Genomic DNA, 17,771 nt, shown 5'->3' on the forward strand with positions numbered 1-17,771 from the left:
ATTCTTAGTTTCGACACACCGAAGCGCTTCCCTGCCTTCTGTCACTTCTGCCTACTAAGGCGGTGATGGACTTTGCAATTGAGGAGTAAGTGATCGGACCCATTTAAAGATTCTGTATCTGCTCCTCTGCATACCATGGTATCTGTGCAGGAGCTCCTCCATCTTCTGCTGACAGAGATGTGGTCGTTCTGAGCTGTTGTTACGCCATCGTTCAAACGCCATGTAACGAGGTGGAGTCTCTTCTGCTCAAAGAGTGTTCGTGACGCATAGGTTGTTGTATCTGGCTAGCTGTAAGAGCCTTTCTCCATTGATGCATCTGTCACCAATGGTGTGGCGGCCAATAACTGCTGCTGTGTCGGGGTCTACTCTGCCAAGCCGGGCGTTCTAGTCTCCAGCGACAAAGAGTATGTCACGCCTTGGTGTCTTGTCGATGATTCTTTGTGGGTCATAATAAAAGGCATCTATGACCACGTCACTGCTGTCTCTTATCGGAGCGTACACAGCGATTATGGTTATGTGTCTAATGTGGCCTCTCAGTATCATCATGGCGATCCTTGGTGACACTGGCTCCCAAGGGTGACGCATGATGCAGTAGGACTGTCTAGCATGAACCCAACTCTTTGTTGGCCAGAACCATCCTTGGGACCCGAGTTGTAGATCTGGAATGAGTCAGATTCGGAAAAGGTCAACTTTTTGGAAAGAACATCATTCAGTCTCGTTTCTGACAGACAACAAACGTTGATTTTATACTTCTGCAGCTCCCTCGCAAGGAGCAGTTGCGTGGATTCCAGCTTGCAGCTGCAAACATTCCACACGCCAATATTTAGATGTTTTCTTGATCAGGCGGCTTGCATACTTGTCGGGCCAGGCACCACCCTGACTTGGTCCGCGTCGGCTACCGCGAACACCGTAGTAGTAGTATATCTCTACATTTGACCTTCAATATCCATTGGTGTTTCATGGGAATTGGCTTGACCAAGGTTTCCCCAGACCCTTGGCGCCCCGTCGCGTTAAACATTCTATTTGTCAGGCTAGGCTACCAATAGAATGTTACACCACTCCACCGCTGTGAGGTGCAACTTAGGGCTCTCCTCCGGCTCGCTAGGGACGGGGGCGTGAATCCTCGCTCCGAAGCCCCAACCATAGCTTGGGAGTACTCGTGCTTATCAGGCCCTGATTCCCACCTTGGAGGTCGGGAGGTTGGAGTGGGAGGTGAACTGAATCACAACACACCCCATCTGTATGCAGGTTGTCAAAAGGGCGTAACAGTACTATCTTAGGAACAGTTTGGTGTGTGAAATTAAAACTAACAGGGCTTGTTGTGGGGAATGTTGAACTAACCAAAAGAAAATATTTGCATCCTAATGCTTCTGCTTCTACTCATACTTCTACTACTGCTACTATCATTACTACTTCTACTACTACTACTGCCACTAAAGCTAAGTCTGCTACTATTAGTTGTACTACTTCTGCTACTACTACTGCTGCTATTAAAACTAAGTGTATTAAGGCGAAAACTTTGGAGTGTATTGAAACTGTATGGAACTGAATCGAAACAAACTATGCCTACACAGGTTGTCAAGCGGACGTATCAGAAATGCTTCAGGAACGGTTGATGGGTTTAAGCTGAAACTTTCAGTGTGTGTTGAAGGGGATGTTGAAGAAACCAAAGGTGCTATGCGCATACAGCTACTTTTACTGCTGCACAAGCTAAGAGTATTAAGGCAAAGCTTTTAGGGAATGTTTAGGCGGATGTTGAACTACATCAAAACAAACTATGAGCACATGGAGTTTCAAAAAGGTGACAAAGCAATATCTCAAGAACGACTTACCTTTATTAAGTTAGCCCTTTAAGGGTAAGTTGTGGCGGATTTCGAACTAGCCAGAAGGCACTATGCGTATACTGTTATTAATACCACTATAGTTACTGTAACTCATGACGCTAAGAGTATTAAGGTGAAACTTTTCGAGAAAGTTTAGGAGGGGTTTCAATTAAACGAAAAAATATATGCATGGAGGTTTTCAAAAGGGCATATAAGCAATATCATAGGTAGTGCCGCTCTATAACAGCTAGAAATATCATTGAAACATTTAAAGGATCTAATTCGATTCGAAATTAAAAGTTCTAGGCCCTTTTTAACAGTAAAAAGAGACTGGAGGGCAAACACCCCTTCTCTCCAGCCCATTGATTTTCCAAACACATCCAGTCAAAATTCCGAAACAGCCATTTTGTTCAGCATAGTAGAACGTTCCAGCAACTATGTCTCTAGGGATATTGGGTATGTCAACCCCCCACAATTATGCAATTGACCTATTATTCTTTAAAACTAAATGTTGCTTAAAAACTAAATCAAAAGGCACCGTATATATGGTTGCTAATAAGACACCTCAGCAATATCTCTAGAACGACTGGGGGTATTAAGTTGAAACTTTTGGGGGTTACTACTATTGCTACTTCTGCTTTTACAATTTAAATAAGTCAAAAGAGTGTAAATGTATCTGTTATTTTTTCACAACAAGTATTGTCTAAAACCACCACAATCAGCACAAGCAAACTAATAAAATACAAAATTGTGGAATCAGGATAAAGATTGAAGATCTGATCATAATGTTATGGCAATTGTTGCAGGATGAATTAACGGTGAAAACTTTTTCAGAAAATTTTATTAATTTATTTTCAAGATTTACTAATTGTTCACCCCGAAACCTCACTTTGTTGCTGCGATGTTGACTTAAATTTGAATTACGAAATCACTCAGCCCACATAAGAAAATTTCAGCTTTAAAGAAAGCACAAAAACGTGCCAGCCACCACCAATACTGCAACGACTAATTTTACCATGACTAATGTTTATGATTACTCGATAATTGTTAAATTTTGGCTGAAAAGGTAATAATAAAAAAAGGAGAGAATGTTTAATACAAAAAGGAAATTATAATAAAAAGGATCAGAAATATGGTGCCCATCCGAAGTACATTTGACAAAGATTTTCCTCGGAGCTAGCTTCAAGTATTAGCTGATTCACTTGACCTTCAATGCTTAGCTTCTGAGAACTTTTCCGAAAGCGCGAGACAATCACTCCCTGCAGACGTAGCTCAATGTTCCGAACAACTTCCATTGCCTTAAAAGCAACAAAAAAAGTTAGCTAACAGCAATGTTAAGAATTGCAAATTATCACTTTTTCCGTGTTTGCACTTCCTCTGCTCATTGAGTATAATAGTAATTCATTATGTTATGACACGTGAAGCTGCGCAACCTGAAAATATTAACTAAGAATGCAATTGTTTAGACATTATCAGACTCTCTTTTTTTTCTTAAAGTTCTTTCAAAAAGTGCGATCGTTTTGATACCATAGAAAAAATACCAATATTATTAGCTTACAGGATAATTAATGAGTTTAAGTGTAGCCTACTACAAGCAAGGTTAAAAGCTGATATTTCTTGAGGTAAGTGCAGATTTATGCTTATAAGAGTAATATAGGATGAAATGTGAGCAAAAAATCAGCAGCAATGTGCAATAATCTGCATTATATAGAGGGATGAGTTAAGGACTCCCCCTCTTCCCCCCAATATACTTTAGTATATAGATTAAACCCTGAAAGTTCCATTTTCCTAACCTAACCCCTTTCCAAGATAGTGCAAAGTAGCTAAACTAGAATTTTACTGGGTGTACAAAGCAATAGACTTTAAGTGGACATAGTTAAGAATTCTTACCTTTTTTACTAACATAGAAGTACTACTTTTTACTACAGTTAATTGATGTTTGAGCTGATTTATCATCAGCTTGACTCTATGCTGCTTCTTCTTTAAATGTAGCCAATGCTGCCAATTACAAACCCAAAAGTAAACCAGAGCCTTTAAAAAATAAGCCAGATAATGTTCTACCCTTAATCCAACTCAATTTTTACCTTACTTACTTACTCTTGATTCACTCTGCTACGTTTTTCGCACAAAAAAATTTTTTTGCGCGATCCACCAAGTCTTACTCGTTTTGGTGTAGATCTATGCGTCATAATTGCTCAACGGCTTGGAGACATTTTTTATTGAGCTTAATTTAGCCTATTCCTTTGAATTCCCTATTTAAATATCGAACAGTGTGTGGTAACAAACATTAAGTAAGGAGCGACTTGGCTCAATAGTAACCAAAAATCTAAAAAGAGAATTTTGATAACAATAGATACAACAAAAAATTTGCTTTTTATGTTGATTCCAAATATATAAAGCTCATTAAGTTTGATAAGACCTACAGGCCTGCAAACAACCCTAAAAAGTTAAGCGATCTTAAAGGACGAAGAAAATCCCCAAAAAATAAGCAGTCTGAATGAAAGTCACACTATCAGATTCAGCATATCAAAATCATAATGTAGAGGCTTCAAGTTCCTATATACAAAAATGTAGAATTTTATAGCCTTTGCCAGAAGTTATCAAATTATCACTTTTTCCGTGTTTGCACTTCCTCTGCTCATTGAGTATAATAGTAATTCATTATGTTATGACACGTGAAGCTGCGCAACCTGAAAATATTAACTAAGAATGCAATTGTTTAGACATTATCAGACTCTCTTTTTTTTTCTTAAAGTTCTTTCAAAAAGTGCGATCGTTTTGATACCATAGAAATAATAACTGTCAGTTTTTCCAACGGCAGACATGGCTACCAAGGATAACTGAATCCATCGGAGATTGCGACAAACACGCATATGTTTATTAATACAATTAAGAGATATTAATAATTACCAATGATACCCGTAGAAACGGTCCCAAGGCATGATTAAAGCCATACAACATTGAAACAACACGGATAGTCAAACATATTTAAGTGGAGGTACAGGTTTCAACAAGTAAAAAGACCACTAACTAAGTAAAATATAGAAAAAGGAAAATCGTAAAAACTGTAATACTGCATAGAAGGATGGTAGGATAGTCAATTGGGGGGGGGAGGGGGTAGAATTTGAATGATATTTTTTTCCAAGGAGAACAAAATAGTACCCCTTACCCTTGAATTTTCAAAATATTTTTTAGCATTTTAAGTAAAAAAAAAAAACCTTTTCCCCCCTACATTTCTGTGAATTGGCATCAATGAAGGGTTGGTCCATAAGAATCCTAATAATCAGCTGGATTGAATATACTAGCTGTCTCCTGTGTTCAGGAAAAATCTTAAACATTGGAGGTTTTGACCAGTTCATTCAAAAGTTTTACCTTTTAATACCATCTTTTTCCTTTGTACGGGGGAGGGGGATAATGCCTGACTTCTAAAAACAAACATTGCTAGTATTTGGGCATTAAAAGCAAGCCACCTACAATTTGGGGGGCGTCTTTTTAAACCTAGCTATGTTCCTACAGATTCAAGTGAGTTTGGAGACTTTCGTTAAGAAGGTAGTATGTATAGAAGTTTTCTAAGCCTCGGAAAATCAGTTCTCGTCGTCATTGTCCTCTACAACTTTCTCTTCCCCGAAAATGCCAAGATTGCTCTTTCCAGCTCTTCTGGGTTAAATTTTAGGAGAATATCAGCACCAAACTGACAGAGAAAATAAAGAAATTACACGTCAAATCAAATACGAAATAGAGAGGAAACAACAGTAATTAGAAACATAGACATAAGAAATAACGTTACTACTAAATTCTTGAAAGTGAGGAGTTGAGAGTATATTACAAGACTGAAAGAGAAAAACTATATATTAGCGATAAAGCCTAGATTTTCCCTCTGTAGTGCATGAGGAGTAACTTGTTAAACAAGGAATAAAATAGCTTTTAATGTGTCCTAGTGAATCTATGGAACACTTCCTTTTAAATCCTGAATAACTTATACTTCCAAGTATTTTCCCTGCAGAATTATTTTAAAGAGTTTCTGACAAGAGTAAATTACTTTAGAGCCCTGCAATGACTTAGGACAGCATTATAACACAGCTTCCAGTACCACACAGCCTTTAAATCTAGCTAGTTACTTACAAAATTTATGCTCTCTTCAAGCTACGTATGTTAAATAAAAAAAATGGTAACAATGTTTGAAGTAAAAAGCGAGACATTTACAATGAATTAGCAGCATTTACCAGCTTTAATTTGTGTAGTTCATAAAATTAGAGTTAAAGTAAGTGTCTGATCTCAGTTCCTGATAGAAAAACGATTACAAACCTTGAAAAAATACGAAGTGTCAAGCTTGAAAAAATCACAAACACTAGATGGCGTTCATATCTTTTTCTGACACTAGCGCTAGTTTTCACTCTTACAAGTTACCCATACTATTTGGGCTTGACTAAAAAGAGTATTTACACACTATAAATTAAGGACATCAAAAACACTTCAGCCATTAGAAAAACAAACTAGGCTACTGCGGTAGAGCCTCCAAAGAGATCGAGTCAATAGAGGAAGAAACTGTTGGCCGAAATATTTTTGTTAGAAATACCAGAAAATTTCAGACAATGCTTAATATAGTAGTAAATAAGCTAAGCATTACCTTTTCACTCTTGAATTCCCTATCATCACTCACAGATGCCTTCTTTGCTTTGGCCCATTCAACTAAAGGATCGTGAACAAGAGGCCTGAGAACTGTAAGAAGCGTATCCGATTCGGTCCTCATTACGCGCATTGTTGCTTCAGAGCATTGTCTGAAAACTCCTTCGACCCCAGTGACCCCCATGGCATGAATCAAATTTCTAGTCAACCTAAAAATTATAATTTGTTTTATGCACACAGTCCAAATGCAAGTGAAAAGTGTAAAGCCCTATAGTTTGCTTAGAAACATTTTAAATGGCACCTGAACCCCTTAATCTGAAGAGAGAGAGAGAGAGAGAGAGAGAGAGAGAGAGAGAGAGAGAGAGAGAGAGAGAGAGAGAGAGAGAGAGAGAGAGAGAGAGAGAGAGAGAGAGAGAGAGAGAGAGAGAGAGAGAGAGAGAGAGAGAGAGAGAGAGAGAGAGAGAGAGAGAGAGAGAGAGAGAGAGAGAGAGAGAGAGAGAGAGAGAGAGAGAGAGAGAGAGAGAGAGAGAGAGAGAGAGAGAGAGAGGGAGAGAGAGAGAGAGAGAGAGAGAGAGAGAGAGAGAGAGAGAGAGAGAGAGAGAGAGAGAGAGAGAGAGAGAGAGAGAGAGAAATAGTAAGAGAGACAGATAGAAAGAGAGAGAGAGAGAGAGAGAGAGGAAGGAAGAGTAAGAGGGAGAGAGGAGAGAGCGAGAGGTATCCTTCTCACGTAATTAACTCTTCCTGCCAAAGAAAATTAACTCCCCCGCATACTTGCAACAAGCAGAATTGAATCAGGATCACCAGACGCGGCTTTATTTTCGAGACATGGCTTTATCCTCTTCAAAGCCAAAAAGTAAGATACCTCAGAATGTTGACAAAAAAGGAAGGTAAAATTATAGCAATTACACTTAGCATTCAAATGCTTACCTGAAAGGTACTCGCTCTGGCCATTCAAACGTTTCACCTTTGTTGAAGAGACAATTATAGTCAACATGACACACATCCCCTGACATGGAATCGATCAAAATGTTCTCTCCGTGACGGTCTCCAAGACCAAGGATAAACCCAACAAGCGAAATAACTGATGAAGTTCGTACATAGTTGTGACGTGCAACCAGCCACGCTTTTGCATCTTGAAACATATGAAGAAACCAATCCCCGAGGCACGGTGGGAGCCGGGCACACAGAGCACGATACAGGTCCTTTTTTCTTTCTAAAGTGTCTTTAAGACCTAGAAAAAAAGGATAAAGGTTCAAGTTTCCCTTCCGCAGACGTAGTTGATGAAGAGTGTCTTTATATGGAGGAAATTCAGTGTGGGCTACAATGCGGGTAATAAACCACCTTAGCTGAGTGGATGGTACGCTTGACTTGCAAATCTATGTCCTTCAAGACAGGGGTTTAAGTCATAGTGTCACCAATCCTTTGGCTAGGGATGGGGGTCAGTGGTATGTTTCAGCAAGCTTAATCGTTGTGATCCAGGGGAGCTTACAGTTAAGGAAATTTCCATGTAACATCAGAATATCAGATGTTACATGGTAGTAGAATATTCTGTTTGCTTCTGTTCCAATTCTGAGTAGCACAATGTGCTTCTCGTTGTTGTTTTTTTTTTCTATAGGAACACAGAATAATGAATTTTCAATAGAACTTGTATCATTTTCAACTTTTATTTAGAATAAACACAGCAAATCAGCTAACTTTAATATTAGAAACAAAATGGGAACAGCATAGGGCGCACTTTAATTTATATTTCAGTCAATAGAGCAACTATTTACCTTGAGCACAACCAGTGCTCATGTTTACATTATATTCATTATATGGACTAAAACAAAGAGCACACGAAATTGATTAAAGATGAAATCCTGGCGGTTACCATGGGCTGCAGCAGAAACAATTCGGTTTTTAAAAACTTAATTTTTATTATTTAAAAGCATACAATAATTTAAAAGATTTAAGTTTATTTAGGTCCAACAGAACATAAACTAAAAGTATGTGGATGCTCTTGTTATTAAGTTATTTTTTTTTATCATTTTTGAAAGTGTTAGGGCTGAACACCAGCTAGTAAGAAAAGCAAATATACAAAGTATACCTTTTGTATTCTTTTGGCACATGTGGTTCTTTTATCTTTGAATTAAGTAACAGATGTGAAAAACAACATTAATCTAATGTTTGTAGTTATAGTTTTAAAGTTCATTTTATGATTTTGCTGGGTGATGTTCGATGTCATTAGTAGCCGTTTCTCCCCAGAGATGGGCTTGAATTTTCTCTCTTATCAATTTCATATAGTCTTTGAATTAACATCTGTGAATTCAATTACAACCGAATAATAGACTGTATAAATGAACTGTAAACAAAACAGCACAAAAATTAGTACTCAGGTGCATTAGCATTAGTACAAAGATAATTTCTTAAACCACATTGGCCTGACATAACATATAGAAAGAAAAACGACCAAAAATGGGGTTTTTAAAGGCCAAATGAAAATACTGAAAAAACACAACAAAGCGAATATTTCGAGAGGACAAACGCCTCTCTTCTTCAGCGCGAAACGAAATAATGCATCCAAGGAAAGTGCCGAAGAAAAAAACAACAAAAAAACAAACGCGGAAAGTCAATGTGAAAAGAACCAAAAAACCAAAGAAAAAACCAAAAACTTGAAAGATGAATAAAATTCAATAAAAGCCAAAAATTATAAGAATTAAAACTAAATACCTAACAACCATAAGAGCGAGTTATTCGCCAATATCCGCGATTTGCACAAAATCCAAAAAATTATGAACTGCCATCGACGGATACTAGCGAACAACATACATTATTTCGTTTCGCGCTGAAGAAGAGAGGCGTTTGTCCCCCCGAAATATTCGCTTTATTGTGTTTTTTCAGTATTTTCATTTGGCCTTTTAAAACCCCATTTTTGCTCGTTTTTCTTAGCATCAGCACATTTATAATAGTCCAAAGCGCACCAACACAAAAGAGCGAGGGAGGGGGCGGGGGGGGGGGGGTTAGCAGCAAACAGAATATGATCTTCTAATAAGAAACGGGCACATCATCTACTTTAACAAGCCTGATTATTACTTCAATTTTCTTACAGATTCTCCAAATCCAACGAGAACTTTGACAATAACCCGTCCCTTAGCGACGAGATTATATTATAAATTCAAAACAAATTAAAATATACTATAAAGTAACATAGAAATATCAGAGAAACGCATAATATCTAAACGAAGAAAAAAAGGCACTCACATATAATAAGCTAAAGTTGTCAAAAAAAAAAAAAAAAAAAAAAAAAAATCATATTGGGTAGGTCAGTGGTTTTATCCGGGTATGAATAAGAGTGAATAAAATGATAGAAGTGAGTTTATTAATTACAGAGACATTGAAGCGGTATCAAATTCAGAAGCACCTGAGTCATCATACTCCTTTAGTCCTTACCATTATGTATTATAAACAAACGTTTGATTTAGTAGACAGAAGATATTTAGTGAAGGTTATATTCTTGCACAATGTATCAGATACACAAATTAAAGTGCTTAGTTCTCTGTATAAGAGCAATTTCTACAATATCGGTGCAGTAAAAGTAGGAAATAAGGTTAGTAGCTAGTTTGGTACTGAATCAGAAGTTCAACAGACTTGTGTTCTATTCCCATTTATATGGATAAGTTCGAAGGACATTTTTCAAAGGAACACGGCAAATGCTATGGGAAAGAATGAAATCAAATAACAAGGAAAAACTCAGATTATGCAGATGACTTGAGTAGACAAAAAAGTCAGCAAAATGAATGAATTTCTGGAAATTTCTAGAGTTCAGTGTGCAAGAACGGTTTAAAAATTAATGTTAAGACGACTAAGTCGCTTAGATTAGGAATAAATGAAGGTCAAGAGATGATGCTGACTAAGGAGAAGATATATGGAGTGAATTTAGTTTCATTTATTACTATAAATTATAAAATGAAGCATAATGAACAGAAAATGTCAACTAAATCCATCATTAGGAACACTTCCCTTGAACAGCCTAAAAAGCTTTATTATCGCTCTGCTGTAAAGTTATAAAAACATCGGATTCAGTCTTATGTTTTGATCACGATGAAACTACAGAAATATTTACCTGGAATATACTTTTTATATTCGCTACTTCCGAAACCACGGTTGGCATATAATTTTAACAGTATAGGACGGATTCCATGAAGGTTCGGTAGCCATTCGACCAGCCCTGTTTCTTCATTTAAGGCAACCACCGAATACGTCCTTATGTAAAGGTCCCGTCGTCTCGTTTCTGTATCACCACGAAGCAAACGATTTACAACCTAAAAACACAAGTAAATAACAAACCAGAACTAAAAATTCGTGAGCGAGAAAATTCTTTCAATAGAAAATTCATCTTTGTCTCACCGGAGGAGTAATCATAAATACCCACAAGCTTAGCAGCCAAATACTATTTCGTCAAGCAATTAGCAGCCTACAAAAATACAGGGAAACGAACAACAAACTTTTAATTCTGTAAGAGAAAGATAATTGGTTGTGTAGACATTTCAATTTCCATAGAAATACATTTACACAACCAGCGAAAAAGCAAAAAAGTTTTTTTTCCAGTTAACTTTTTTATTTTAGTTTCAAGAAAGGAGAAGGTGGGATAGTTAACTTTCGGAGCTCCAGTCACACTCACACACCTGTTTCGCAATTTTTCTGACAGACAACGACCAAGTGAAACATTGACTGCCCAGATTAGAAGCTAAAGAGTTTATTTAGTTAAGAAGGGTAATTAACCTAAAAAGCACTTCTCCGTGGCTTCAAAGGCGATAGCATTCCTCCAAATCTCCCCTACGTTATATTTATTATCAGAGACAACGCTATAGCGTTGCCTATAGTAAAGTCCATATGGCTCCAATGTTTTATTATTTTTTTTCTCCCCAAGGCACTTCATATGGAAGGGGTCGTCGCATAAACTTCAAAGGGGGCTCATTTCATTGCAAATCGAGAGTTCTAGTACCCTTTTTAAGAGTCAAAAGTGATCGGAGGGTAACTAGCCCCCCACGCCATTTTTCCTCAAATACATCCGATAAAAATTTTGAGGTAGCCAATTTGTTAAAAATAGATCAAAGATCATATAAAAAAAACTCCGGGATCGGCACAACCTCCCAGGGCCCGGGAGTAGGCGGTGTAAGTTATGCCTTGGGGGCAAATATGGTTCATATAGAAGGGATGCTCGTATAAACTTAAGAGAGGGCACATTTGATTGGAAATTAAAAATTGTAGTTCACTTTTTTAGAGTCATAAGAGATCGGAGGGCAACTACCCCCCCCCCCCGCCCCGACCTTTTCCCCCCAAAGGTATCAGACAAAAAATCTTGAGATAGCCATTTTATTAAAAATAGTTCAAAGGTCAGATCACAAAACTTCGATGTCGACACAACCCCCTAGGGCCCGGGGGCAGGCATTGAAAGTTATGCCCTTGCATAAGGTTCTTACGGAAAGGGTGCTGGTGTAAACTTCAGAGAAGGCTCATTTGATTAGAAATTGAAAGTTCTAGTTCACTTTTAAAGAGTCAAAAGTGACCGGAGGGCGGCTAGCCCCCCCCCCCCACCCGCTTTTTTTCTCCAAATGCATCAGATAAAAATTTTGAGATAGTCATTTTGTTAAAAGTTGTTCAAAGGTCAGATAACAAAATTTCCTGTGTCAACACAACCCCCTAGGGCCCGGGAACGGGCGTTGTAAGTTATGCCCTGGGGCATATATGGTTCTTATGGAACGTATGCTCATATATACTTAAGAGAGGGCTAATTTGTTTGGAAATTGAAAGTTATTGTTCGCCTTTTAAGAGTAAAAAAAGATCGGAGGGCAACTAGCCCCCCCCCCCACGCCCGTTTTCCCCAAATCCATCAGACAAAGATTTTGAGATAGCTATTTTTAAGAAAATAGCTAAAAGACTTCGGTATCGCTTCCTTCTCTTACTGTAAAAGTCTAAAACCTAACGCGTCATTGGTGCTTTACTGAAAACGAATTATATTACAAATACTTTGTTTAGAAATTATTATATAAAATAATCATTAAAATTACAGCAACATTTTGTACATACGAAATTTCTGCAAACAAAATCATTATACATCAAATATTTAGTTTAATTTATTAGTTCTTTCTAAGATTGTTCAAGAAGAATATAGGTTCACTACAAACAAGAGTTTGGATACCCCGTTCCTTAACTGTAAAAACCTAAAGCCTACTGCATCATTGACGCTTCACTGAAAACGAATTACATTACAAATATTTTCTTTTCCAGTTCTTGCAGCATTGGATATTAAAATAAAATTACAATGAAATAAAATCTTGAACTGATGGATCTTTCAACGATTAATATAATTATATATCAAATATTCAATTTGATTCTGTTTACACTTTCCAAGACTGTTCAAGACACATAGTTTTCAATAAAAGCGCCAATGACGCAGTAAGTTTTAGACTTTTCAGTGAGAGAAGGAAGCGATACCCAACCTCTTGTTTGTAGTGATTTTTTTCGTTTCAAACTTGATTTGCATATTCAATTTAAGTTTCACTCGTTTTAAGATTTAATTATTCATTTATATTAGTATCTATTGTATTGTTTGTTTGCATTAATTGTCCATTTAATTCTGTTCGTTTTGGGTTTCATTTAAACTTCAATAACAAAATATCTTTTTCCGTTTTAAGCTATGATTCGCACATTTAATTTAAGCATTACTCGCTTTAAGATTTATTTATTCATTTATATTATTGCTTGTTGTATTTTTTTTGCTATGATTGTTTATTTAATTTCTGTTCGTTTTGGGTTTCATTGATTCTTTAATAGTAATTTCTGGTCGTTTTGAGTTTGAATTTTAACATGTATTTGTATCTGCTGATCTTAAGTTTAAGACGACCTTTACTTTTCTTTGAACAACTTCTTTTTCGGAAAGTTTATTTTTAAATTAATTGACGAGAAAACAAGTGCTGATAATAAGCTCACCCTATTGAATTCCATAACTCGAGCATCTTTTCTAAGGTCATCCTTGGGTTTCGCCATCATTGAGTACTTTTTGCCATCACTGCACACGAATTTAAACTTCTTCGGTCGTTGCAAAGATGCTAAGACTTCAACTTCGTCATCCATCCCTAAAAAATTAGAATTTCATCGGGACGCATAGTCACTATAGCCATTTTAGATGCAAAAATAATCATAGCAATTTATTGTAAACCCGCTAACAAAACATAAGAAAAAACCAGGGCACTGAAATAAAAAGTCAAACTCAAATAACATCTAAAGATGAAACAAAAAGGATAATTGCAAAAAACACAAATATTTTGATTCGAACTTCACGGAGGAATGTCAATGGCATGTCGATGGAGACTTATTTGGTGCTTATCAATCAACCGCTCCTCTAGTTCAAGGATAAGCAAATCAGGGTCATCAACGTCGTACATATCCGAAAGAAATGTGGTTCATATACACAAAGAAAGGTCCAGGAGAAACTTTAAGTACTCGCACAGGCCTTAACTCATACTTAGATTATCTGTGTTTGTGAGCCAATGCCATAAGGGAGAAATACAATAGACACTCGGGAGTGTAACAGCTTAGATCAAACGTGCTAAAGTATATTTGTAAAAATTAAACTCAAGGGCTATCAGGTTTGCGCAGTTCCGCCGTAGATAGTTAATAGCTTGGTTAACCACAAGAAGCCTTGAGGTTCTCAAATCGCCTCCGTGGGCGATACCAAGATACTTGAGTTTAGATCCAGGAATCTCTCCTTTAATTTTAACGAATAAAGAGTGGGTAAGGGGTGACTTTTTAGATGACAAAGACAGCTCAAAAACAGGAAAATTGGTTTTGCTGGGTTGACATCACAGTTTATATAATTAGCAGTATGATCTTTCCCTATCTCACCAATTATAAAAACCCGGACCGAGGTGCGAGTGCTCCAGAGAACCTATAAACATAAGCGGCATTAGATATTTTCACGGGTAGACAAAGAATAATCACCTACGGAACAAGTACTGACAAAACCACTTGGCCGGCTCAACCAATAAGTAGACAATAAGTGCATAAATAAGTGGGAGGAGCTTTTTGTTCACACCGAGAATGAAGAGCCAGAAATCATCTGCGGTAAACTTACTGGATAATTATATAAACTGTGGTTGACATTCAGGCCGATATTTGGATAACTCTTGAGTAGAAGATTAATATTAACCTGTGGTCAATGACTGATGTTCCGATCATGGCCACATCGTCGGCATAGTACAATACTTAAGTTCATACCATATACAAAAAAAAAACTGACTGATAAATGTCAAGTAGCACTAGGTGTCGACACATTGAATAGCATCGGGCTCAACACTGAACCTTGCCGTGGGCCACGACATAGCTTAGTCACTGATGAAAGTATTCTATCAGACAATTTAACACAATCAGAGCTATTAGAATTCCAAAACCCTAATACTGTAGCAACATAAGTGTCAAAAGCTTGATCCAGCAAAATAGCTTTTGAATGAATAACAGAAGCAAACGCAGCGGGCATGTTTACACCACATAATAGCAGAGACCGTCCATACTACTGGGCTTTGGCTATAATACGCGTGAAAAGACGATGCAAAAAACCACAACCCAAATAACAGCGGAAACCGAATTGTCCCAATCACTTTGCCATATCTTAGCTCTGCTCAGGCAGTAACAGTCTTTCAAAAAATATTAATTAACGTTCTAGACACAGTGACAGGTCTGTAGGTAGAATTAAGGTTGCTATTCTTCTATTTTTTTTTTATAATTTTCTAAATAACAACAAGCCAAAATGATTTCGGGAGTGTACTGGAATCAAGACAGATTGGGAATTGCAAGGTAAGATGATCAAGTAACGGAACAGAGCCATTCCCAATGTGTTCTGCCAAAACCAGGCGCTTTTCCTGTCTTTAACTTTGGTATAACTATTAAAACATCCCTTTCGGTAATTACCAAGTAATTAAATTGCCTTTATATAGCTTTTAAACGGTTCACAAGTTCGAGGTCATTTTCAGCCATGGCTAAGAGTAGTTAGGGCTTATATGGAGTTCCGGCTTGTTTTAGCTTCCTCAGACGCACGGCTGGCTTCTTTGGCTTTAACAGTATGTGGAACACGACACAAGAGAATATTTTGTTATAGTCACGCCACACTGAATACCAGAAATCAGCCGGTGCCTTGGATAGCTCCACCACGAGCGAGCGATCCCAACCTACTTACAAATTCTGCGCTTGAAAAGGGAAACTTGAACTGAAGCCAGCTGTGTGGTTTTCATAGGGTAGGTAATTTCCATACACTACATGCCCTGTACTATAGAATCTGTTGCACCGTGCAAGATAAAGTAGAAGGGATCTTTAATTTTTATTTGGGATTACGTCAAAAGTTTCCCTGTAGAGATTTGATTTCATATTATTCCACTCGACCTTAGTGGCGTAGCCGCTTTGAGATCTCAAGCATAGTTTAAGTTGGTTTTAAAACTAAAACCAAAAGGATCATTCGTAGTGTACTCACAATCTACATGAATGGTGACACTCAGTTCGAAATTAGCCAGTAGGTGATGAATATTGGATGTAGCTCCTGTATTGTAAATATATGTATAAGAATCATCCTCATGGTTAACTCTGACTTTCTGGGAGAAAGTATGGGTCATTGATTGCTTTTGTGTGGCGTAGATATTTTAGCCAGGCTTGACTGACGACTCATCCGAAAGCCATTTTGATTTTGCTGGATCAAGCTGTTTTGATAGCATTAAACTTAATAAACTTTATATATTTTAAATCAGCATTAAAATTCGATTCTTTTGAAGTAGCCTACTACTGTAGTATTATGGTTTTGGTATTCTAATAGCTCTGTTTATGTTAAACTATCTTACAGAATATTTTCATCAGCAATTAAGTTATATCGCGAACTGCGGTAAGGTCCAATGCTGAGCCTGACACTATTCAACATGTCAACATCTAGTGCAACATTTATCCGGTAGTTTTTCCGTGGATGGTGTGGATCTGAGATAACTGTGTTACGCCGACGGAATCTCAATCATTGACCAGCTGGGCAAAAGTATATCCCCGGGCTTGTTGTTTGATTTCTTCAGATAGCACTAGAAATCGCCAGAGACTAACCAAGGACTCATTTTCCAGTTACCAAGCCTTACCAAAACCCAGGAAAGGCACCCGCAAGCTTGGATAAATCGTCGTTCGGATGCCAGAGTCTTGATATTGGTAGGTAAGTACCGTGATAAGGACAAAATGCCACCCTCAGGGGACTCCACCGCAAGATAGTAATCACAAGATTCGAAGTTGACAATTCATTGCGCAATTAACTTTAATAGCTGTCCCTCTACTTCCTACGAACAGATGATCACTTAACTTTATGAATAAGCAATTATTTTGTGGCAATTCCTGCAGAGACGCAATGTTATATTAATGGCAAAAAAGCTTCACGCAATCCAGTTTAATTGTGTCATACCCAGAAATGTTTGGGAAAAAAATAGATAAGCTACCCATTTCCTATTGGGTTTAGGGGCTGTCGAGGCTGCTTTTTTTATTGCGATTTTCGCTGCAGAACATTTCATTCTGTATGGGGGATGTGTGCTCAGACCCTCTGGATAAATGGCACATTTAACTGTGATGGACTGAAAATCCATAAATTCCACAGAAAAATCCTGAGTTACCATACCCAAGTGACTGCTTATCTGGGTTGATGTGTGAATTAGGTATTTGAATCAGCAAGGATAGAAACAAAGATATTACACGTGCTGTGCTAGCTAAAATGCTGCAAAAAAAAGAACTAGCAGGATCAAAGGAGAAGCGCACAAAGAATTGACAATCAGTGACTGATCAGAGTAATTCCGGTAGCAATAATGCAAAAGTAACCGGAATAGAAAAAAAATGGAACTTTCTCGACTTTCTGCATGAGGAAATTAAAAAAAAAAGGAAAATTAGTTTTATAAGTGCAAATATGTAGTTTAAATACCTTAATTGGAAAAAAATGTTTTAATCTTGCATTTAATTCACATTTTTTTAAACGAGAACATAATATGATTACCGGTGTTACTAACTTACCTAAACAATGACAACACTTTGTTATCTGAGCTTCTTTTCTTATTTAAAGGATTTGAACATAGTAGGTGATCATGACTTGGAAATGGACACTTTTAGAATCGATCTTGATAAAAGCTCATGGTTGTAACGATGAGGATAGGTATACGAATAAGCCGGATAACTAATGCTCTGGCTCAGGAGGCGTAGGGAAACATGTAAACTCAGGTTACCTCAAATCCTCAATCACCCAAGGTGAATGTTCTTACCAATGTACTGTAGTAACTGATA

The 17,771-nt window shown here is 37.3% G+C and overlaps 1 protein-coding gene across 2 annotated transcripts in view; it reads right to left on the reverse strand.

Moving 5' to 3' along the window:
* Positions 1 to 2,906: 2,906 nt before the first annotated feature.
* Positions 2,907 to 17,771, reverse strand: part of mei-41 (ATR serine/threonine kinase meiotic 41) — a 137,668-nt gene continuing 122,803 nt past the window's right edge. For both annotated transcript variants that reach the window (XM_089094682.1, XM_089094681.1), the window contains exons 22-26: positions 13,422 to 13,567; positions 10,552 to 10,750; positions 7,377 to 7,680; positions 6,451 to 6,658; positions 2,907 to 3,121 (exon numbers count right to left, since the gene is read on the reverse strand). In XM_089094682.1, coding sequence (XP_088950808.1) covers positions 2,948 to 3,121; positions 6,451 to 6,658; positions 7,377 to 7,680; positions 10,552 to 10,750; positions 13,422 to 13,567 — 1,031 coding nt within the window. In that variant the 3' untranslated portion in view covers positions 2,907 to 2,947. The remainder of the gene's footprint in view (positions 3,122 to 6,450; positions 6,659 to 7,376; positions 7,681 to 10,551; positions 10,751 to 13,421; positions 13,568 to 17,771) is intronic.

This window comes from Artemia sp. Qi Xiang Cuo, chromosome 9, assembly GCF_049724085.1.
Source record: "Artemia sp. Qi Xiang Cuo chromosome 9, ASM4972408v1, whole genome shotgun sequence".
Classification (NCBI taxonomy): domain Eukaryota; kingdom Metazoa; phylum Arthropoda; class Branchiopoda; order Anostraca; family Artemiidae; genus Artemia; species Artemia sp. Qi Xiang Cuo.